This window comes from Rhipicephalus sanguineus, chromosome 9 (assembly GCF_013339695.2).
Source record: "Rhipicephalus sanguineus isolate Rsan-2018 chromosome 9, BIME_Rsan_1.4, whole genome shotgun sequence".
Taxonomy (NCBI): Eukaryota; Metazoa; Arthropoda; class Arachnida; order Ixodida; family Ixodidae; genus Rhipicephalus; species Rhipicephalus sanguineus.
The window spans coordinates 90,101,701-90,126,831 of NC_051184.2; the positions used below are offsets into that span (position 1 = coordinate 90,101,701).

Genomic DNA, 25,131 nt, shown 5'->3' on the forward strand with positions numbered 1-25,131 from the left:
CTTCCCGATGCGCACGTGGATATCCCATTGCCTTTTCTGCCGCCGGTCCAAGGGAAAACCAGCCACGTTTACGACGCCTTTCACAGTATACGGTTTGAGCATTTTGGGACGCAGTACACGCGATTTCTCTTGTGCTGTTTACTCATTACTGAACCGCAAAGGTTCCACAATGTTGCACCAACAAAATCCATCGTAATTCACTGGCCACACGCACAAAAAGTTGCAGGACACACCGACGACGAAGCACAGCCCGCACGTTGTCGCCAGGCAAGTTTTCGTTCTATCACTAGAACGCGGCTTTCATCGGTTGCCGCGTGGCGGCGCCACCGTAGCTGAAAGTTGCGAATATCGTGAAGTGAAGCTATGTCATACTAAGTGAAGTCTCGCGATGCCTGTTTTGAAGATTTTTTTTTTTTACTGCCTTAATAAAATTTCGTCACATGCATTACTGTGGTTAGAAACAGTCTTCACTGCATCTGAATAGGCACATCTTGCAGTTAAATCAAGGTCAATCTCTAACTATCAGAACTGGGAAAGTCACACTGACCATTCTGCCACTTGAGCCATGTCATCTTGCCTTCCAGATTAACGTCCTGGAACCTCGCTTGGTCTCAGTTGACTACGGCCGCCATAGACTCCCTTGTGCTGACCGTGACGCCCTCCCTACAGGAACTGAACATTGCGGGTTGTCGTACTGAAATGACCAATGACCGTAAGTATTCTGTCCCATCGTTTGAGTGTCCGACGTTGCTCTTGGTCACCGAGGGCAAGGTTTGGTGATGTCACCTGGTGTGCGTTTTCCTGCAACAATCACATGTGCATTACTGTGACATCGGACAGCAGAAAACGGATATGATGGAAGAATTGAAACCGTTTCTAGCACATTGTTATACTATTGCAGCCTAAGAAAAAAATGTCGGCTAGCACAGTTGTGCTAGCGGTATTCTGCTAGAACCGTAAGTACTTTTTGTTGGCTAATATAAAAAGTTAAGCATGTAAAGAGTTAAGGGTTCGTCGTTACTACCTGAAACATTACGGTTGGCTGAGCAGTGATGCCAGAATCCCTGAGTTCACCGGGATGTTGAAGTTTCCGACGTGAAACCAGCAACACAAACATGTGTCCTTATGGGAAAAGTTAACTATCTGAAACGCTTGAGAAGTGCTTGCGTCACGAAACTGAGTGAGTGCTATTGGATGGATCACTTATGCACATACTCTGTGGGAGGTACAGTGATGGCCATGGGCGGAGCTGGCATTTTTTCTTGGTTTATAACCAACTATAGTAATGAGCAGAATTTCATGCGCTCAGTGTCCTTTTGTGTGGCATTTGGCACATTGTGATAGAGCAGAGCTTTGCTTGACATCGGTTTATGTGTTTGTGCGAGTGCGAAAGTGTTTGGGGAATTTATTTTTCATGAGTGCTCCGTGTACAGTGAAACCTCATTAAAACGAACACGGATATAAGGAATTATCGGTTATGCGATAAATGAATAAAAATAAAAAGGTTCCGACTGTTAGTGTAGCCAGTGGGAACCCCGCCTCTTGAAGTGAAATCATGGCTACAATCTTGTTTAACAGATGCATTGAACTGCGATCTTAATTATTGCCTCTATTGTGTGTACTGGCTGTCGTGAACCTGTGCCACCCCTGTCTGTGATTTTTTTTTTTTTTTTTAATTACCATAGCTATTATATGGGCACTTGAGGCACATTTTTGCTGTCACTGTCCTGTTTCGTTTAAAGTCCAAATCGATAAATCGCCCAACTTATTGTATGTTCTGTGTACGAGCAAAAGCTTGTGGAGGCTGCAGATGTGGCGCAGCTCAAACATGTGAAACGTGCTGGCTGGCTCCGTTGGGCGAAGGAGCATGAAGGGGTGCCGCTGGGGGGTGATAGTCACGGATTCGGGTAATCCCGTGCGATAGACTCTGTCAAAACCCGCTTACTCGCAAACCACATTTATCACACAAAGCTACAGCACCCCAAACATATACAAATATACAAAAAAGACAAGTAACAATAAGCAAACTTAAATTATCATGAACTCTTCACTCTAAACAATAAATCGTCCTAAGCAGCCTCATCTCCTTCTAACATAGTTTCGTATGTCTAGCTTCAAGACTGCTGCTTCATCGGGACGCTCTTACTTGATCCTGCCGACCCTGTTTGGTGCCCAAGTCCAGTCGGCGTCAATCTCCTCTGTGATCCATTGTGATATATGACGTCTTCAACAAACTTGTGGGAAGAGTCAGCCGTCATCTGTCCACACAGGTCGTCGTCATGCTGGCTTGACTGCTCTGCCCGCTAGGCCTAAAGTCATTGTCGGCTCCTTCGCCAGGCATGGCGTTCCACAGCTGACGAGGCCCTCCAGTGATTGCCTTCGCTGGCTTGCTTCGGAAAGGGGCTTGCGCCGGGAACGTCTGTACTTGCGGGGCGCGGTCACTGCATCGCCAAGGTGCCTTGCTCAAATGTCGTCGAACTTGCCCGTGTCACCGGCCGCAGACCTGAACGCCCGTCGCTCCCATCGCCAATGCGTCTGCTGGGGATGCGACCTTCCTCTGCTGAGCCAACGCAGACAATCCCTGCTCATTCTTCTTCATCCTCCTTTTCAGCTCGTTTCATATGTCTCGTGCTCCGGAGACTCTTCCAAGCACACCAGTGAATCCACTCCTGTGCCAACTGCGCCAAAGTGCTGCAAATTGTATTTACTGCGCCATCCTGATAATACTATCGACGAAAATTGCGCCAAACTGAGCCAGAGTCTCGGGTTTGGGGGCGTCTGTCATCGGCAATCGCACCGCCGGCGCGTCAAACATGTGCAGCTTCATCTTGGGGCCATCAATGTTACAACCACGGACCAATAATTATTGCATGGAATAAATAGCACTCACGCATGCGTGCCAAGTGAGCCATGACGCCATGCACGGTGCCGACGCAGCTTCTGTTCTGCAAGCCGGCTCGACACCAAAACGCGCTCTCCGCAGAGGCTCGTGACGTCTAGGCCTATCAGCAGCGTGAAAGGGTGGCGGCGAATCATCGGCGGACGTCGTCTGTTCCAGAAACGCTGCTGATAGAAGCGTCGCACGGCACGCAATGAAAGCAATGTTTAATAATAACTACGCGCGTGCCGATAAAATGTCTGTCACTTCTGTTTCTGGACATCGCAAAATCAAATCTGGGATAGTTAGCAATAGATATATGGAACAATATCGAATTTTCCGTGCTTCGCGTCTATGGAAGAGCACGTGAACGGTGGGAACGCGTTGACACTTTTCCTCAGATGCACTTTATCTATGGATCTTCACCCAGAAGAGCTTTTTCATAATTCCTTCCACCAGCACTTCCGAGTTCGTAATCACTGTGCGGTAAATACCCCATCAAAGGCCCTGCTCTTTCAAGCTCGTCAGTGCTAGGGTTTAGATTCGAATTTTTTGGTTGCTTTTTTAAAAATGTAATCTCATTAAAAAAGCATGCCTCCTGGTCGGAGCAGCTGCAATTGTGTTTTAATATGCGCAGCTGTCAGTAGCGCGCCCATCACTGACGGCCCACAGTGAAGTGGCTACGCCATGTTGCACGTCCGCCCCTCGCTTTCCAGGGTCAATAGCTGACAGTTAAAGAAAACTCAGTTTCGCTTAAGGGCAAAGTAATGCTGGCAGCTAACTCTTCTGGATCCTACCTCGCGTAACTCATCAAAACGCTGGTTTAAAGGAATATGGCCACTCCAGGAACCGAAGCGTTTTCGTGCTGTGAGATCTCTAAACGCGAAGTAAGCGTTGAGAGCGCAGCAAGTTTATGAGCCATCTCCCGATGCCCCGAGATAGCGCGCGCGCCAGCGACTGCGCCCTTCGAGCAATGCAGTCACCTCCCCCTTCCCCTCCCCTGGCATCCCTTCGTGCTCCTTACGAAAAACGGGCGTGGCGTTTCCTCTCTGTTTGATGAGCAATCGAGAGCAGGCCCGCACGCGGGAAGATGTTATCGCCTGCGCTCTCCGTGCGATGGATACGGCCGGCTCCTTTAATCTCCGCTTCAGTCGCGTTCGTTGCCAGCGCTCGCAAGCTTTTACCAGCGGCTAGAATGTGCGGGGTGCTGTTATCATTTTGGATCATTTACGGAAAATTATGGCGACTGCAAGAACCCGTCGAGTGCGTCCACACAATTTCTATCGCAATAAAAATTTTTAAAAAATTACATTAACTCCCGCTAAAGAGAACCATGTGTGTATGCGAAACAGCAGAGAGATGGTGTGAATTTTTTTCTTGCGTTCTCAAGCCTGTGCCTTTCTCTGGCGTAGAATCAGCACTGTCTTTCAGTCTCCATCCAGGTCCCGCTGCGTGGAACTGCAATTTTATTGGTCCGGTAATCTGTTTATTTGCTAGTGTCGAAAATAATGACCGTAAAAGTTAATCCATGCAGAACACTGAGCTGCATGAGCCTTATTTTCATTAGCGAGTGAAGTGTGGAGTTCTCCCGAGATGATTTTTTCCATGATATTTGCAATGAATCGAAATATTTCTAGCTCTTCATAAGAGCCCCATAATAATTATTCAGGTGCTTGAATGTTAATGCAATTTGCTTCCCTAGTGCACTCCAGGATGTAAAATTAGCCGCTCCAGAGTGCTCCCAGGTGCATAATTACTTGCTCCAAAGTGCTCCAGGATGAAAATTTTTGCTGCTCCAAAGTGCTCCAAAATGGAAATATTGCTGCTCCAAAAATTGCTTCAAATCAATAGTCCTCGGTAGCATCACTGCACGCGCTCGTGCCGATTCGAACATTTGGCCAGATTCGTCGTCTTCTTTCTTCTGGCATATACTTCTTACTTGTACGAACAGGTGTGGTTGCACGCATGCGCTATCTCGACAGACATCAGTAGACTGCTCCTGCCCTAGTATGTGCTGTGCCGTTACCGCTCTTCGCATTAAGACGACAGACAGCACGAAAACCGCTACACTCCCTGGAGCAGCTGTATTCCCTTACGCCAGCATTTTGAGATCGGATTCAAAAGGAGGGAGCTGCTAGCCTTCATATAACGTTGCAATTGTATTGCCTTCTTTGCATTCCTTGCATTCCCTGCAGCGAAGCAAGGAATTACTTCCCCAATGTTCTCTTTACGAGATAACAAGTGCTCACTGACAAGTGCACTGTTTTTTGCACTCGTGCTCAACCGTGAATTCCCCCCTGCGCTTTCAGATGTGACCGCGCTCGTGGACCAATGCCCGCTTCTTGTGGAACTGGACCTCAGCGACGCAACGGAGATCTCCTGCGAAGCCATCCGTGCCATCGTGAATGGCCTCCCAGAACTGCAACACCTGTGCATTAGCCGCTGCTACGGCATCATGCCCACCACCTTCCTGTGAGTGCCAGCTACCCACTAGCTTTCCTTGCCTCGTTTCGAAGCTTGTGTCCAAGCATTTGTAGAAATTCATTTTAAGTTCGAATACAGTGAACAAGCAGACGGGGAGCGGGCTCACTGCGCGGCAGCGGCAACGCGGGAGGTGACGCTGCTGATGTTGCCGTGGTCACAGATGCGTCATGTGCAATTGACGGTCACGACACGTGGTGCACAGCACTGCTAGAGAGGAGATGCGAGGCAAAGGAACGAATGGTGCTTACACTGCTGCACACCAGGTGTCGTGGCAGTCGAGGCCACTTGAAGCATTGGTCGAGATCAATGTAGCATCTGTGACCAACGCTTGCAAGGAGACATTCGCGACGTCACGCGTTCGACGCCAGTGAGTGCACTACCTCACTTCTAGTTCACTGTATTTTGGACATGCACAGTGTTAGTTAGGCTTGTGCGAATAGTACATTTTAGGCTCGAAGCAAACAGTGATTTGGTCAAATAATTCCAAATCGAATTCGAATAGTACAGTCGATCCCGGATATATCGAACTCGAAGGGGACCGCGAAATAGTTCGATATATCGATCATTCGAAATACGAAATATGCGTATTTAAGGCTTTAATTAAAGCACTACAGGCCTCGACACAGTTTTCCGAAATCGTAAAAAGCGCGAACATAACGATTCGCTCACATATGCTAAAGAACAAGGCGAGAACTTCTTCTTTTGCAAGTTAGCGCACTTTATTTCGCATGCAAATACGTAGTCCATAAACTTGTCTTTCTTCTTGCGCGCCGTGAATTTATCAAGTCATCGTCAATATCATTGAAGCTTTCCAGATAAGTAAATTCAACACCTTCGGCCACAACAGCGGTGATCGACGCTGAACACTGATGCGAGCTCTGTAGCGCGGTAAAGGGTTTAGCGGTGGCAGCGGCGGCTGGCGTCTTCAAACCGCATGGGTCCATTTCCGCAGCACCAGCAACGTCAGCTATGATCTCGGCATCGATGCAATCAGAAACAGCTACATCGTTATCTGCACCGATAAAGTCACTCGCCGTGCTCCCGTCCGATGCGGCGCGCGGAACTGCTAATAAGTCGCAAAATTCACTGACGCACCGTACACCGTAGTCGGTGGTCATGACGCGCCCGAAGTCGTCACCTGGCACCAAGGCCCGTAAGGAAACAGTGCACGACGGTGCTTTACTTGACGTCATTCCAAGCACCGGTCATCATTTTTATCGCTACGAGCGGTACAATGTTTAGTTCGACTCCCGAATGACGATTTATCAAGAACGAAGCGAGAAGCACACATGCCACAAGATAACAACGCTGCACGAAGAAACATTTCTCCACTGTCGACATGTTGGCGATACCGATGGCACTTGTGGCTTTGTAGAAGGCAGCCACTACTTTGGCGAGAAATGCGAAAAAAAGCGTAGCCTCTGAGATCAGCATTTTAAAACCGAAAACACTAGGAATACGTCACGAGGTTGCGGATCTCGAAGGCCGTGCTTTGAAGGCCCGCATGCCATCGTGCACGGACAGACAAGGAAGGGAATGCCAACATTACAACAAGGCTGCCAAGTCACTTCGAATTCTCATTTTGGTGCCCTCGGCAATCAGCCTCTTTGAAAAACACTAGCCCATGCATTAAAACCTGCGGACCGCGCATCAAATATACCGGTGAACTGACAAGTGCTGCGCAACGAACTAGAGCAACGCAATTTCGTCACCTGCGCGCGACGAGGAACTGGAAGTTATAAGAATTCGGCCGATAAATGATGAATATCTGTTAGGAAAAATGCACTTTCCGGTCTTCGGCGCGGGGCAGCGTTCAATATAGCGGATATTTCGCTGTGCGGGAGTTTGATATACATGCACACCAGCCCCATGCATGGCAATTCAAGGGGATTTCTCAACTGTTCGATATAGCCAATAATTCAATATATCCGAGTTCGATATATCCAGGATAGACTGTATATATCACATATTATAAACAAAAATGAGCATATTTGTCATGACCCTACTAACCCACACAATATTTTTTTTTTTAATTGAGACCAGGAATGTGCAAATGTCATTCTTCTTGGTTCAAAGGAATTGGAAGCAACTTTGAATAGTAGCGGGATTTTACTTTTGGTAGAAATGCTGGTGATAACCTGTAACGTATGTTAAGTTTTAAAATTTGCTGTGCTTTTTAAAGTTTACTGTCTTCGCCGTTGCGCTCCATAGTGCCGCGCGGCATTTTGTCTGACCTGTCGATTTGTTCATGCCGTTCTTTGCATAAGAAATAATCGCCGAGACGCGAGACAGAACTAATGAATATGCATGTGTGTATACCCTGAGCCAAAAATAAAAGAGAAAATGAATGTTTTCTGCAGACATGCTGCGCAAATTCGTGCTTCACCGCATCACATAACTGCATTGCGCGGTAGCACTATAGCCAGTTGGGCTAACGTTTTCTTTTGTATCTAAATAACGGCTGCAGATAGAATGCTTGTATTTTCAGGGTTATTGGATATAACATTTTTGGTGAAAACGTATATTCTGAATTTTTTTGGTGTTCGTTTGGTGCAAAGCAGCACTGTTTTATTTACAGCGTGTTCTCGTTAAAAAGTTTCATTTAAAGCTTCTTTTTTTTCTCGCGAATTTTTTTTGTAATGTTTACTTTCAATCTAATGCCATTAGAAAGTGCATTACTTGTTCTACAGATTAACACCATACATTGTAGTAACAATAATTTTGTATGGCAGTAGAAAAATTAACTAGAGTACCTAAAAATGGCCTACTTTCCTGCAGACAGGAAAGTGTTAATTAATTGCAGAGCCTTTCCAGGCTCTGTTGATGAGGAAGACGATAGAGTAGAGTAGTAGGTCATCAAAATGTCTTACCTTCAGTCACGAAGACTGCATTGCAGTCGTGAAGCACCAGGCAGCCGTTCCTAATGAGCTGACTACGGAGTCGTGATGCTGGCTTGTTGGTATGTCATTGTCACCTTGTAACAGCACCGCAAAGAACGAGGTCACGCAGGGAAGTCGACGTGTGTATCGACACACATAGCGCTGTGTGTCGTCAGGTGTCTCCTTGTTTCTTGCTATGCTATTACAAAGTGAGCGGACAAACTTCATTTTGCCCCCCCCTCAACCCTCCCCCTGGTAATTCACGTTCTGTTTGCAAAAAATGGCGACCTTGACCGGACATGAATCCTCACGAGTTCCACAACCTGCAAACCTAAGTAGACTGCCAAGTTGGGCTCGAAACTTCTGCTCTAACAGTTTACAAGCAGACGACACGAAAACCATGTTGTCTGCTTGCTGCTACAGCATAGTAAGTGTTTTGTTCAAGCGGCCTGAGCAAGTCAGAGGGCTGCCAGAGGCGGATAAAGAAGTGCATTGCGATAGCATAGAGGCTGGTGTGCAGAGCTTCCAGCCTGTGCTGCCCGAGAAAAACAAATGCCAGGCAAGCATTCGGACAGCCTGTTGGCGGCCAGGTGCCTGCCCAGGCGGATAAACAAAGAGCCCCACAGATGAGTGATGGTGGCCATTCATGAATACATGAGTACGACTTATCACCGACAACTTAGTGCAATAAGCATCTTGAACTGTGTCTGTTTTGCAGCCCCTGTGGTGTGGCATTGTCGTAAAGCGTACTGCGTGCTTGTAATAGGCGGCAACCCCAAAGTACGCCATACCGCCCTCTTGTTCAGAGGACCGCTTCAAATGCACTTCACCTGCAAAACAGTGTTGTCGCCCCCGCATTCATTAAACAAAATATGAGCAGCACTCGTGCACATCCAGGAGCTATCCGAGCACAAGGAAACTCCGTTGTGCGGGCAGTCCCGGAGCAAACATGTGTCCTCGTATGGCAGAGAGCAAGCGCCGTGGCACGGTGTTGCTGTAGTAGGCAACGCACTACACTAACTTAGCTAGGGACATTCAGCACCGGTTTCTGACTAATCAGATACAGGTTTATTCCAGAAACCTGCGAGGTTATTTTTAATTTCGAAATATGTACTGATTTCATTATATTGAGGTTTGATTCTATGTGTAATTATTTGAAATTGCACAGTGTGTGCAGGACACCCACGTAGTGGGGTAGCATGAATAGGTTTTCTGCCCATGTATCCATAGTCGGGTACAACTTTAGAAGTCTGGCATTTCCTCCTCAAACGCGGATGCACACAAGCCTGGACCAATGGGCGCACATGCCAGACTGACATCGTGAGCCCGACAGTCGGTGACGCCACCTTCGGAGAACATTGCCGAGTGCATGAATAAACGAATGAATGAATAAACTTTGGGGTTAGTCCAGCAGTGCACGAGCGAGACTTTCTTTGGCCACGGTGGTGATCAGCTGCTGCACTTCGGTCATCTATGTGGGGCCTCTGCGGACCTCTGAAGTTGTACCCGACTACAGATTGGCAGCATTCTCTTGCCACTTTGCTTTGAAAGCGAACGTTGTTGAAAGGAGTATAGTGGCTGCTCCCTCACCCACTGCTGTAATTTCGCTCATAACATACTTTACCTCTTTTGGGTTATGCTGTGAGCTTCGGTGTGTCATCAGGATATGTGAGGTTATTTACCATGCGACACAGGGACGATGATTGAACCTTGACCACATTTTTCTGTCCATTACCTGCAGCACACTGTCAAACATGCCATCGCTACAGCAGCTCGAGCTGTTTGGCGTGCTGAACGACAACCACCTGCACGTAGTCCGCAAGAAGCTGCCGAACCTCGACATCAACAAGCAGCTTTTCTCAACCGTTGCACGCCCAACGACTGGCATCCGCAGAAGCAGCATATGGGGCCTCAAAGTCCGCGACTGACCGTCGTTCGCTGTGGGGGCGGCAAATGCCCCGAAAGACTTCGTAACACTGGCAGTGACAAGACCGATGTGAATTTCGCGAGTTTGTGTTTCACTGTTCAAACTACGCACACTGGTTTTGACATCCTTGTGGCACTTGCAACGCAGTTGACAGAAGTTAATGCAACTGCGTCAAACATGCCATCACAGAAGTGAATTTTGAACGATGTCATGGTGTTTCTGTTTGCCTCTGTTAGCCTGCTTGAAAGTGCCGATTAGTTGCAATCACGGGGTATTCTCAGAGTTCAGGCGTGAACTGGTGTTTTGTGAGACAAAAAGGCTGCGAGCCCTTTTGTTTTCCTATCACTGTAGCACTGTTCACACTTGCCATTTCGGCATTTCACGCCCCGGCAAGGCCTTCCATCGCATTAATGGTTAGAATGTGGTTCGAAACGGCTTTCAACCACAACCCGTAGCTCCTTTGCCTCCCTGTTCACCCCCTAGGTGTCAGGCAGTGACAACGTTATAATATAATTCCAAACGTCCCAAGAAACTTTCGTAGTCATAGTTGATTTTTTTAACTTTTGTTGGATTGACGTGCCATTTGTGTATCACTGCCACAGTAGTCCAATTGATCTCTCAAAAACAGCCTGCTGTTATGTACGTAATGTGTACGTAGTTTAGTGTTTGTAGTTTGTACTTCATTTTCAATTAGCTTCCCTGCCATAATGCTGAAGATTCCTCATCGCACTGTTGCTAACTAGCATTCCAAACAGTTTACCTGGAGGGTGGAAAATTGATGTGCAAAAAACAAAGTACGTCCTTCTAGAATCATGGCGCTTATACTCGGTTACTGCCCAAGAAAAAATGTACCATATTTACTCTGTTATAACGCGACCACGATTGTAACACGGGGGTTGACTTTTCAGGAAGAAAGAAATAAAACTAGAATAAAAGGATTGCGTGCATCATTGCCCTTTTTAGCAACTTGAATTTCGTTATTCAACTGTGACACAAGGGTTGACTTCAGGTAGCAAAAATGTGGAAAAAAAACGCGCATTACATTCGATTAAACATGGTAAGTTCAGCCTTCAGGATCACGATGTGCCTTCCCTTCACCTGTGAAAGACAGTCGTGCGTGCTGGTTTCTGCTCGAACTGGAAGTACTTTCTCTCGGCTAATGTAAATATTACGCATACTAAGAGTTAAAGTTTTGTCATTACTACCTAAAACACTGTTTGGCTGAGCAGCGGTCAGAATACTCGACGAAATTCACCAAGACATTCAGGTTTCCAACCTGGAGCCAGCGATACGAACATGTGTCTATATGGGAAAGTCAACTCTCTAGAGGTGTTGATGTCGCAAAAAAATGAGTAAGTGCTATTGGAAATTGTGCAAATTCTCTGTGGGAGGGATGGCAATGGCTGTGGGTGGAGCTGACTTCTTCTTTTTTTTTTTTTTTTTTTCAGGTTGTAACCAACTGTAGCTTCACGGTGATCTTGACAAAAAAAAAAACTGCGTTTAAAGAATTGTCCATTGTGCTTTAGCTGTACAGTCTCAAAATTTGCTTTTTTTTTTTTTTTTTTTTTTTTTTTTTTTTTGCGTGTACCCAGGTCTAGAAACACTCGAAGGCTCTTTGCCCGCATTCGGCAGCAGTTTGCCCTCCGCCGCGCATCGGGCTCCGCCATTATCCGATACATCGTGGCCGCCTTCCGATGGCCCGCCTCTCGGTCCCCTCGCCTCCTTCGACAGTTGGTCCGTGCAGCTTACTGCCCCGTCTAGTCGAACGCCCTCAACCCTCGCTTCACACGGAGTTTCTAAGGCTCTGCGTTGCAGACGGTCTTTGTGAAGCACTTGTCTGGTGGATCCGCATGTCAAGACCCCGGTTAGCTCGAGATTTCCAGCTATCTCCAGTTTTCGTGTGTCTTGAGTAGCATTAAAATCCATGACACCATAAGCCCCACATTTTGATGCATTCGTTAGTGTGATTAAATATGCATCAATTGTGGCACAGAATAATAATGTCACTGGCCTATGGGGGTCGAAGTTTACATCCAGCGCATGTTTAAAGCTTTCAGTACAGAAAGGAAGTTTACGCAGCAGCTCCCGAACGCCATACGAGCGTTTATCTTTCATTCACTCACGACTGTACCATTAACTGTGAGGCAGTTCGCTGCATTGCTTTCGTATTCGGTCTTGTGCAAGTCATGCCTCGGTGAAACTATTCGTGTAGCATTACATTTAAGCATGCACGATTGCAATGCTATAAGGTGGCATTGAGTGATGGAAGAATGACAAGAAAACCTGGCTGCTGTTCCTGTGATCAAACTCGTTTCAACTTCAAACGTTGAAGTAGTGTTCATTTACTAGCTATACGTACCTTGCTGGAATTAGTTCCTGTTTCACTGAAGCAGAACATCAGCTGTGCCATTCTTCACCTATGCCGTACCGGACAGCTCCAGGGTATAAAACGAAAATTGTGAGTGTAGTGAAATGCCTGTGCGTAGTATATTAGCAATGTGCAACTAAAACAACACCATTGAAAGCTCCTTTACCAAAAGAGCGATATCCAAAATTGAGGAGAAATTGTACAACTCCAAATCCGTGTGTTTTTGAATGACATAATGCAGCGCTAAAAACACTCACCACAAAGTAAGGAACACAAACCGACGGGACTTACTTTGTGGTGTGTGTTTTTAGCGCATTATGTCATTCAGCAAGCACCAACTCGCCCAACAATACGTTCTTCTGCCGTGTGTTTTTGTTCAGGAGCTGTTCAAAAGTGTCGTTGCAGCTAAAAACTGTCACTGAATAGTGTGCATGTAGTATTTCAGGGATGTTATGGGCTGGTCGTTTGAAAGTCCCATTGGCAAGTAGTCTGACAGTCCGATCTTTTTAGGCGTTGTTCAGAACGAGCACGTCAAAGAATACGATTTGCAGTCATTTCCGTGTGTTCATCCTGTCATCTCTGTCACGTGTTTTCCGACATCTTTTTCAAAACCTGTGCCAAATATGCTAGCTTAACGAAGCATTCCAGCAGGCGCAGCCATAAGCCATTGTTGAACTTGCCTACTTAAAGTGCACAATGAAGCAGCTCCCTTTCACTGAAACTTGCACAGCGTCCCTTGAATCTAGATCATTGAGAAAGTTTCATGCTTGTTATATATGTGCTATAGCAGTCGGAAGCGAAGTTCTAAACGATGCTGCGAAACCATAGAGCCACGTAGACCCTCCCACTTCGAGGCCATTGAAATTTTTTTTTTCATTTCAGTTACAGTTGTGCGTTGAAAAATTTGCAGTGAAGTTTGTATACTTCCTGGAAGGGTTGAGGACATATGATGTCATTGTTCAGTCATCTTTCATTTTTTTTAGAGCTGTTGCTCCTGCACTCGTTTAGGCTGTGCTCGGGAAGTCGCGGCTGTAAGTCAAAACCCCGTGCTTAACACTACGTGAAGAAAGCAAGTGTAGTTGTGGCCAGACTTTCAATAGTTCTGAGAAAAGCTACTCCTTAGAGGAGCTGAAACTTGTCTTTCTTAGTAGCGCTCGTGCATTTCGTGCAGTTGCCGAGGCAACCACACTGAAGATTACGTAGAAGCGCACCATTGGGTTTCTTCCATTTGATAACGGTTTCTTGTTTAGATTTGTCGTAACACTTGGGAGCTGAATAGTGAGTCGGCAGACGACGAATGTTTACCAGAAGGCAGTTTTTCTCTAGGGAGATGCTGCGCAAAACATCCAGTAATTGCCGTATGCGAATGCTGAGCAGGTAAATAATACTGCTGTGCTGAATGTCTGGTATTTTGCCTGCGTGCAGATGGAATGCTTCCATTGTCCGTTTCTCAAGTTTAAGTATTCTAACGAAGGCACTAAAGTTGTATTTCCAACAGCAGCAGTGCTGCATGTGCGTTTTGGCCCTGACATGGTTCCCATGAATTGATAATAGTAAGTGTAGTGACTTTGTCATTCCTGTCGATTGTAATCTTGTTGGTCACAATGATGTCGTAGCAGATTGTGTGAAGAACAAGCGCATTGTCATGAAACCCTTGTTAAATAAAAAACGAAATACTAAACCGGCTTTGCAAAACCAAGTTCAGAGCGAAACAACTTCTGAGATTCCAGTGGTTACTGAAATTCCTATTCAAGTGCAACAATCGGGCTTAACTGTTCATCCACGCATTCAGCAGTGTTCACCTGGCAACATATGAATGTTCCCCCTTTATGTGCATTCTGCCGGAAAAGATGCAGTGAAACGGAAACATGAACATTACCATCGTCATCACGACTACGGCTGAGTACCAGTTATAGTATGTATTAATTGAGTCATGTACAAGTGCCATTTTTTTTGCCCAATTGTTTTCATTCCTATCATTGAAGTTCAGCACATTCCACTACAATTTCATGTGCTTGTACTCTTTGTGCCCCTCCCCCCTCATTTGTTGTTCAACATGCATGCCTCTCCTTTTTATAAAGCATGTTTTATGAATGCACTGTGGCATCGTGCTTCCATTACATTGCTGCAGTTTGATCATTGCTCACTTATTTTTTGCGTCTGGACGAGTATTAAAAGTGTGTGGTGTGTATTATATTGTGTGAAAGCATGTTGAAAATAAAAATAGCGCAATGTTTTTCAGTATGTGTGTTGTTTTCTTGTGTATGCCTGCGTTAGAAGTTTGGAATAAGCATAGGGGCAAAATTTGTACAGTTAGCTATAGCTTCACTGTGCGACATGAGACCACATTTTGCAACAATCAAAGGTGCTTCAAGACAGTTCCCATAAACTGCACGTCAGGTAAGTGAAGTGGCACATTCAAGAAAGACTCTCCGACTGTTTGACACTGGGGCAATCTGATGGCATCTTCCATCAAATTGCACCAGTGCGCTCTGATTCGTCCAATCATTGCAGCGCCTGGTCAGACCGGTGCAATGTGTCGAAGATGACCCGAGTTAGTGCACGGTCCTGGTCAAATAAACATTCATAAAAGAAAGTCGGACAACGCAAAATGCAACAGTACTAGCTGTTGCCATTTCATACAGGTGATTTTTTTTTTCTCTTTTTCATGCAACAGCATGAAGGCTCATTGAGCGAAAAAAAAAAAAAAACAGCGTCGGTAGCAGCGAAACATCACCTAAATTCCCACTGGCTACGACGCCACGTCACGTGCTCACCTCGACACAGCAGAGCGTGGAAAAGGGAACACCGGGTGAGGGGAACGGGCATTACTGCTGCGGCACATCGCCCTCGTTTACGCTATAGCCTGTGTAATCCGCGCAGGTTCTAGACAAGGCCTCTCTACTTCCCACGGCGCAGCCTAGACCCAGGCCCATCGATTTGCAGGATATTTAATAAAGTCTCACAGGTTCTACCTTGCGCTCTTACGTCACCTCCGTAATCGCAATAAAGGAAACGTATACAAACAATAAATTTGAAAGGAAAAACTGAATAGCGGGTTTCGAACTTGCGACCTTACGCTCGGATGCTGAATGGCTTCCCCACTAGGCTTAACCTTAGCCTCTTAGGAGTTGCCAGGCCTGTGTGCTTTGCTTTGTAACACCGCGAAACTTGGACCGAAATTTCGACGTGATCACCTTCGTCACTACAGACTTGGCAACGTAAATTTCGGTTTAGATAGCATGATGTGATAAAACGGAGCTATGCACAGGCTTGTCTCGGAGGCGTTGCGCGCGGTCCGCATCCCACTCTCTCAGACCAACAGCGGTTGCGCACCAGCCGGCCTTTGTGAGTGCAGCTGTTGACGCTGAGCCGAGCTCCAGGGCTGCAGAAGTAGCGTACGTTACTCTCCTCCTCTGCTGCTGTTCGCAGGCTCGAGCGTTAGTTCAATGACCTTCATGTTCATTAAGAGGAAATGCCTTCAGATTTCTTTTTTGTGAATGAGAAGTGCACTTTCTTAAATCATTTAATAGTTGCTAGTTTACGTGCCAAAACCACTTATTGGTTACGAGCGACGCGGTAGTGGGGGGCTCCGGAAATTTCGACCACCAGTACACGGGCCTCAAACATTTTCGCCTCCACCGAAAATGCGGCCGGGATTTGGTCCCGCGACCTTCGGGTCGGCAGTCGAGCACCATAACCACTAAACCACCTCGACGGGTACGTTATATCCAGAGACGACACTGAAATCCGCGACGTACGAGCACTGACGAGGATATAATGTACAGTGCAAAGTAAAAACGGGGACAACTCCTGGTACAAACCAAGAAAACGCCCATGTGCATGCGTTTGCCCTTCAAATTCAGCCAAGGTCAATGCCGGCGAAATAAGCATCAGCGAACACAACAGCGGCGGTGGCGCCGCTCTTGTGGGATGCCACCGCCGAGGCTCTCGCTGCATCCAAGTTCACTGCGCGTTCGCGCCGAGCAGCGTCTGTGCGTTGCCTTGTGGTGAACACCTGGGCTCCCTTGTCGCGGCGTGTAGACTTGTCGTCCTCCTTGCCTCAACCAAGAGTTAAATCTCTGCAAACCAATGGTCTCGTCATTTACCAAGCCAAAAGACCGACCGATCGAGCTAACGCTGGACAAACCGCGGCAAATGCTTTCGTCTTTCTGTAATCTTTGTTTACCTCCCCAGACAACACAATAACAACCTTAGGACATCCTCAGTATGCCACCTTGAGGACATTATGATATCCTCAGGACGTCCTGTTAAGGTACTAGAATGGCACTAATCCAGTCCTGTTGTCCGTACTCATAACAACCTCAGGACGTCCTCAAAACAACACTTCAGGACTTTTTTAGTATGTTTTCAGAACAACTATTGTGCAGCCGGTTCGGTACCGTAGGCTGTGATAATTTGTATTACTACATATGATTTATTCTTTTCAAGGTATTTACATACATTAAAGTAAAAACACCTCTGTGAGGTCTTGTGTATGTATACTGCGTCAATAAACGGAGAGGTGACAATAAGTGCTTGACTATGACAAAAAATACAAAGCTTGTTGATTGAAATTCATTTATTTAAACAATAATTAGTCCCGACTGGTTATGAGGACCGCTTTCTCAGGCATCCGAGTCCAAGTATATAGTCAGAGGCAGTGTCTGAAAAAAAAAAAGCAATATTAAGGCATTCAACACAAATTTGCAAAGATGTTTTACTGTACCGGACTACTCCTGCAAAAAAAAAAAAGACGTCAAATAAAGGCAGTTACGATTTTAATGAAAGGATTAATACATGCAAAAGGAACCAGATGCTGTCCCGTGTAGAACAATGCTACATTTCATGACACTCTCATGTGATGTCACCGCAGCATGCGACGACTGCGACTCAATGGCCCATGCTTGTAAACTTCCTCGAAAGTCTGGCACAATGTCCTCGTCACCACGTGTATCGTGCACAGTGCATTCATTAGTGTTAGAGGCTCCGCTCTGACAGCCCACCAGTGCACTCGACACGGGCATCGAGTTCACTTGCCCGAGGTCGGGCCATGTGTCAGACGCAGACCTCGATTCCCCGTTATTCACGTTGAGACTCTCTGAAGCACAATTCACCGCGATTTGTTCGACTGGTGCCGATCCATTCATTGGAGCACCAGTCAGAGCGTTGAGTAACGTGAAGCACCCATCAACACGGCGATTGACCTCCCGTCGACGTCTACAATTTGCGCTTTCAGACATCTTACTTTTGTTAACTGTACACTAAACTGTACTGTACACACAAACAACAAAGATGCGGTTTGCATTGCACTAACCTTCATTGCAAGATCCCATCTTGACAGTCAGTTGACTTGGAATGGCTTGGCTGGTTTGGCTACTTGACTATCCAGAACGGCAACGCATGGTCACTGGTTGCCAGCGGCTAGTTTGTTATTACGCGCTTCAGCGGCGGATATTCACTAATATCTGGCTGCCACGTTGTAGCCACGTTTAGGAACACACTATTTTAAATGAACATTTCGCAATATCAGCTTCGATACCCAAGATTATTTACTTGTGTTTCAGAAAGCGAAACGCGTAATAATTGAAGCTTTTCAACCAAAAGAGAAGCAACGAGGCGAAAATATGCAATGTCTGTGTGAAACAAACGTGCTGAGAAAATTTTCACATATGATATGCATCTACTTAGTGTGAAAAGGACGCGAGGAATCGTATGTAAGCGCTCAGTGCATGCATTGCATTTGTCATCCCCAAAAGGTCCCTGGAAGAACCTTTTCAGGACAACTTGCTAGCGCGCTCTCGCTATTGCTTTTGTCATCCCCAAAAGGTATCTGGAAGAACCTTTTCAGGACAACTTGTTGTCCTCAGAAAGCACTCGCAAAGACGTTTCCGGGCCAAACCAGCTCGTGTCGTACTCAATACGTACCAAGGACATCGAGAAATGTGCGAGGACGATTGTACCATTTGAGGACGACCACGGGACGTCGAGTGTTGTCTGGGTCATTTTACGTCTCCTTTCTTTCATCATCTTCCCTCTCTCCTCCTTTCCCTTCTCACCCTAACATCAGTCCTTCTCATCCTCACTTCCCTATCCCACCCCCTTGCTAAATTATACTATAATACAAGGCTATGTCATGCTTTACCCTCTCCTCTTTTCCTTCCTCCTTAAATCACTTCTTCCTCACTTTTCTTTCTATATTACCCTCTCCTCCTAACCCTCATATCACTCCCCCTCGCCCTAACTTCCCTTTCTCATCCCCTTGCTAAAATATATACTATGCATGCCATCCCTAGCAAAAATTCCCAATAAAAAACCAATAGCCTATTGGGTTATTGACACCTATTGGTCTATTGGTTCTATAGGTCTATTGGAACTGTATTTGGCTATTGGTCTATTGGTTCTATATCAGCCTACTGGACCTATATTGGTGTATTGGTTCTCTATTAGCCAATTGGAATTATATTGGCCTATTGGTTCTGTATTTGCCTGCTGGCATTGTATTAGCTTTGTATTTGCCCACTTCTCAGCCCCATTAGAATTAGTCTTGCGCAAGTGTTTTATGGGTGTCTTGTCGTCATGCAGAAGGCCCACACTGTGGCAGCGCCCCTGCAATGATAATCACAGTGGATGAATGAGACATATGTTCAAATATATTCTCATAATCAAAACTACAAGTGCTTCTTCTGGCCCTTGATGATGTTGGCGATCTTGCGGGCCTCATCCGCACTCGAGGAAGTGCCTGAAAGATTCTGTAAATAAACAGAGCCATGAAATCAGAAAACAGTAACACATGTTTATTAAAGTTTACCTTCAAAGCAATGTATAGAAAGTAGACGGCACAGTGAGAAATTATCTAGACCTTAATTCACTGCACATGTTCACAATGTTGGGAGCTGAACTATAGCAAAAAACTGAGTGAAATATTACACACCCAACTGTGGCTTATTGCGTGGAAGAAAACAGTATATCGGCAAAATTTTGCGGCAAAAAAGGAAGGAAAAGAAAGGGGCAAAATTTTTTTAAAATTAAGCAGCACCTTATCCCGTTTACACGCTTGCGTCCTGTGTTTTTTGAGCTGTACCCAAGAATGAACTGCAAACTCGTCCTTAAATTACAGCAAACTCAATAATCACTTACTATCTGTGACGTGCTCTTTTTCACGATGGTGGTGCGACTATCATACTAGAGCATGCCACTAAATCTCAACTTAAAGATGGCATGAAATAAATTAAGCTAGGGTAGATTCACGATGAGGCAACGGTAATATGTAAGACAGTAGTAAAGGCAGCCTAGATTCCATATCGTTGCAAGCCCAACACAGCAGTCAGGCTGCAATGAGCTGGATATAACACACGTGCTGCATGTTACGTGCTTATGCAATTAAGCCAACAACATTAATAAACCCACTCCTGCGATAGCCTTAATTGGGCTGCAGTATGTAAAAATAAAAAAATATGAAATAAAAAATCGCACCAGTGCAGTACATATGCTATGCACATTTTGTATAATGAATTATCATGTGGCCTTCTGTGGTTCTTGTGACATTATGTCGAACAAGTATGATAAGCCGATTGGCGCGCACTACAACAGACAAACAGCATCGACTAGAGCGTTTTACTATGAGGCGATAAACGCGTTTTCGGCTTAACACGCACGTTGTAAATACTTACAAAGGGCTTGCGAGACTCCAACTACACTCACGAGCAGGGCGCCTGTCCTTTACCTCTAATCTATGCTACGTTTTTTCGTGCATACTGACAAACACAAAAACAAACTGCAATAATATATGCGCTCAATCATTCAACTTCTGAGAGCGTGTGGACTTGCAATCGAGGCGTTGCTGGTCTCGCTGTCATCAAATACCGGAGACAAAGGACGAGGGACTTCTTTCCCCGACCTTTCAGCTTCGTCCCAAGTTTGAATACAAAAAAAAGGTGATATCAAATAAATACCAAATAGGAGTAACTACCATGCCCACTCAACTCACCAAACAATCGGAGCACATGGGCCTTGTTGCTCGTCTTGCCATTATTCTTGGTGCCACTTTGTAGAGTCGAAATCGGTCGAAATCGGTCGAAATCCAAGACATTTATGGCTCAGAACGTCTCCATCTGGTGCACGCTGAACACAGCCTTCACGTTATCGTCGCGGAAGCACACTAAAGCAAACATCGTGTAAGCAGGCTTACGTGAAGCATCGAGATCACACAAAGCGCGCGCTATGGCGACAGACACAACGTTTTGGCTTAGCTTGGCCGCAGGCTGGGCTTGTCTTCGTATCGGCCGAGCGCGGATGGCGCGCCAAACGCACGGTCGGTCGCGTTTGCAGATCCACAATTCTTTCTCCTGTATCTTTACAGCACTACTTATATTGCTTAGCATAAATAGTTATAAACATTACATATTATCCAAAGCTTATCTTAAAGCTTAGCACATTGCTTAGCCTGCTTAACCAAGGAACGTGTAAAAAAAATGTTCACACATGCAGCGTCGCCACGCCGCGCACCGTCTCACTTTTTTTTTTTTGTTCGTCAACTGGCTGGTTCTATGCCGGCTGTGATCTCATGGCGGTTTCTTTATTATTATTCTGTGGTGTCTGTGTTGTCGATTCCTTCGCAAGTTCTTCTTTAGCGTGTTTTACTATAGTGCCCGTTTACCGCACGGCATGTACGGAGACACCGTACCGCCGTGGTCGACACGCAGCCTTTTTATATAACTCTTTTAGTCGCGTGAGTTGCTAACTGCACACGGTGTCTCACGGTGTACGATTAAGCTCAATCGGGATCAGACTTATCAAAAGTGAATTGATCCCGTCTGCAGCTTGCGTATAGCCAATCATGATCAAGAAATTTGATCGGGATCGGGTCCGACGCGCTCAATCAGTCATAAGATGTTATAAACAGCTACCAATAGGCGGTAGCTGTTTGAACAATAAAACTCCTGTTGGCCTTATACATCTTCTGTTAGTACATTAAGAAACCAATAGGAGTACTTATTTGACCAATACAACTCCTATTGGCCCAATAAGTCACCGATAGGCAGCACCGATTTGACCAATACAACTCCTATTGGTCCAATAAGACACCAAAAGGCAGCCCCTATTTGACCAATACAACTTCTATTGGTCTAATAAGACACCAATAGGTGGTGGCTGTTGGTGTCTATTGGTACCCATAGAAGTCTTATACAACCAATACAGCTCCAATAGATGTCCTATAGAACCAATAGTGATTTCCTATTGGACCAATAGGAAATCCTATTGGCATTTTTGCTAGGGATGTTTTACCTTCTCTATTCCTTCCTCCTCACCATCACTTCTCTTTTCCACCCCCTTGATCAATGGCGTTGCTATGCTAGGAGCTAGCTGCTTGGCACATACCCGCTTCTGCTGGTCACGCGAACCGTCGTAACGAAATGTTTAAACAGCTCCAATGTTAAAAATAGTTCATTTTTACGATGTTTCTTAGCCAATTCGATTCCCTTTTCAGGTGAGGAGGAGGTCGGAAGGAAGGGGTGTTCTGCTGGTCGCGGGAACCGGCGTAAAGATAAGTTTTAACTGCTCCTTGGTTTATTTTCATGACGTTTCTTAGCCCATTCGGTTCAATCTCCAGGTGAGGAGGAGGCGGAAAGGAAGGGGTGTTCTGCTGGTCACGGGAACCGGCGTAACGAAAATATTAAACATATCCGTGTTAAAAAAAAATTACACCATCTCCCGCTAAAGGGAATCATGAGGCGATGCGAAGCCGGAGCACTTGCACGATCGCGTTCCGTTGGCGTTCGTTGGGCATGCTACCGACCTCGCATCGTGGAACGCGGAGGAACACTACGCGCGTCGTGTCTTCCTTCTAGCCTGGCCGTTAATTCTCGTTGGGCGAGCGGGGAACGCAGTCGAGAGGCGCGCGAGAGGGGGACAGCGTAGGAGAGGAAAGAGAGGGGGAGGGGACGCGCATGCGCTGGTGCTCATCGCGGCGCTGCGCAGGAGAGAATTTCGGCATGTCAAGCCGCATTTCAGAGGATCAACCGAAGCAAGCGCTGGACTGAACGCGCCCATGCAGCGCTCTACCACTTGAAGAAGAGGAGACTAGAGGAGGAGAGTAGCGCATGCGCCGCGAGAGCAGAAGCGAGAATACAGGAGAAGCGCAAGCAGGTGCTGGTAGAGAAGTGGAGAGAGTAACGCGCAGCTGTCGGAGAGAGGGAAGGAGAAGAGTTGCGCATGCGTAGTGTGAGTGCGGACTACCAGGCTGACGCCGAGGGACATACCCCCCGAGCAAGAGATGCTTCGCATCTAAAATGGTTCATTTTCCCGACGTTTCTTAGCCCATTCGGTTCAATCTCCAGGTGAGGAGGAGGCGGAAAGGAAGGGGTGTTCTGCTGGTCACGCGAACCGGCGGAAAGAAAAGCTTAAACAGCTCCGCTGTCAAGATTGTTTATTTTCCCTACATTTCGGAGCCGATTCGGTTGCATCTTCAGGTGAGGAGGAGGGGGGGGGAAGGGTTGTTCTGATGGTCACGCGGACTGGCAGAACGAAAAGCTTAAACAGCTCCTTTGGCAATGTGCAAATGGAAGGTGCAGATATGGTTTTTTGGCAATCACTGCAGATATACGTTTCTCTTACTTTTCCAGGCCGTGCTTAAAGGTGTCATGAACTACTTTTACAAGTAATAGAATGACCTCAGTATCGGGGCTTATTGCCTCACGAATCGATGGCCATAAAGGCTTCTCGAATCCGTCAAGTACGAGCGGAGTTATGATGATTTGTCGCTCTGTATCTCATCTCTCGTCCCGATGAGCGCACTGGAAGCTAAGCAGGGAGGGATGGCCCGATGGAAAGAAGTTACTTCAGCTTCGCGTCATCACCTTGCGCGAGCGTGATGAAACGCGATCACTCTGTTCAACTGTGATTCCTGTGCGTGAGTGTGGCTCACTGTGTAACGTTAGAAGAATATTGAGCGCTGCGCCGGCACGTGGCGGCACCACGCGGCAAGAAGCGCATCTGATCCGGGCGCCGTTCTTGATTTATGTCGTCTATTGGCCATGCTATCTGCTGTTCGACGTCAAACAGCAGGCTCCGTCACCTCCAAAGAGAGTGAGCATAGGCCTTTCTCTGAAAACAAGGCACCTGAGAAAATGGCAGCTTCGCGCATCCGCTTGTAAATTCTCCTTTCCGCACATTATTGCAAGATCTCTCTGAGATGTTCATAGCAGTGTCTGCTATTCGCATGATGTGTGTTCTCACCAAGCCCGAGGGGTGGTTCATGACCCCTTTAAAGGAACACTAAATGCACAACAATGAGCCAATCGTGATTGATAAAAGTTATTTGAAAACTCTACTATCGTTAATGTCACCATCATGGCTTTTGAAAGAAGATAGAGAAAGAAATCTTTATTTATTACCAAACGTCTAAGAACTAAGAGCTGGCGCTCAGTTCCGGGGGGCTTTGCTGATAGCTTTGATGGCCCTGTCCGCTAGCCACTTCTGGCGGTCAGGATGGTCAGGATCCTGGTTGAGCAGGGTGGCCTCCCATTGCGCTGTTTCTGTTAGTGCGGATTATCTGTGAAGAGAAAATGATGATGAAAGTCTCATTTTTAATATTCGCGCGTAAGTCTGCACACGTCGTTGATTTCAAAAGTGGTGTTGATTCTCTTTTTGGGAACAAAGAAATTTTCTGAAAATTGGCACGCTAAGTCATGGCGTCCTCAGAGGACAGTGAACCCTCGAAATGTATGATGTCACGGCGATTGGTAAGGGAAATTCAGGGGGGCTTAGCCACCTGAATTTTCTTTTGGCTCGTTTACTCGCAGCAAGAGTGCTGCGTTTGATATTGTGAGAGCATAATTTACTGATACGAGAAAGATCGTTTTTCCCTTTAGTGTCGTTTTAAACTGCGGATATAAACTCGCAGCGGGTGACGGTTTAAGTTACTTTTGGTGCTTTGAATGCAATATTACTCACTCCAATAACAGTTGTTTTTGTTGGTTAGTTTCTCTTGTGAGAATTTTGTATTTCCTTTAAAAAAAGTTCGGCAGATCCCACGTACCCTGGGAATCGATGTTATGCGAAACATGCGCGGGATTGTGACTGTGGCATAATTTTTCATGTTGAGCGAAACGTTACGGAATGACGCTAGAGAAATGTGGAAGTGGTATAAGCGCACTCATATGCTGAAGAGTCGCATATGTTTTAAATAAACAGTTGTGTACATTTGCGTAACAATGCCAACAGCCACATGGCTGTTACCATCACCAGACGCGGTAAACTGATATGTAGTGCTTATATTCTTCAATACTGGATAGCGCGAATCCCAACAGCACAAAGAAGAAACACAAATGCACAGGACAGGCGTTACTCGCAACTAAGGTTCACTCAGCAAAGTTCTCCTGGATATACACACAGCCGAGTGGCACACGCAGGCGCACTGCACGTACGGTACAGTCACAGTTGCAGTTGTTACAATTGCGTTAGAGTTGTTATGCGTATACTTATCTGTTATGATGGGAACGCACGCGTGTTTCACGAACACGTGTGTATGTGTAGAAGGGGTTCTTGACAGTTCTTGAACAAGGTCGTTATCACCGTGATCAGTGAGCACCAG

General features: G+C 46.2%; 1 protein-coding gene across 2 annotated transcripts in view; it reads left to right on the top strand.

Annotated features, from left to right (window-relative positions):
• The window catches only part of LOC119406000 (S-phase kinase-associated protein 2), a 38,205-nt gene extending 25,449 nt beyond the window's left edge, over positions 1-12,756 (top strand). Inside the window, exons 9-11 of one of the 2 annotated variants that reach the window (XM_049419281.1) lie at positions 585-712; positions 5,188-5,350; positions 11,761-12,756. In XM_049419281.1, the coding sequence (XP_049275238.1) occupies positions 585-712; positions 5,188-5,350; positions 11,761-11,929 (460 nt within the window). In that variant the 3' untranslated portion in view covers positions 11,930-12,756. Of the gene's footprint in view, positions 1-584; positions 713-5,187; positions 5,351-9,982 lie in introns of both variants that reach the window. The other variant, XM_037672830.2, reaches the window with a different exon arrangement.
• Positions 12,757-25,131: the final 12,375 nt, after the last annotated feature.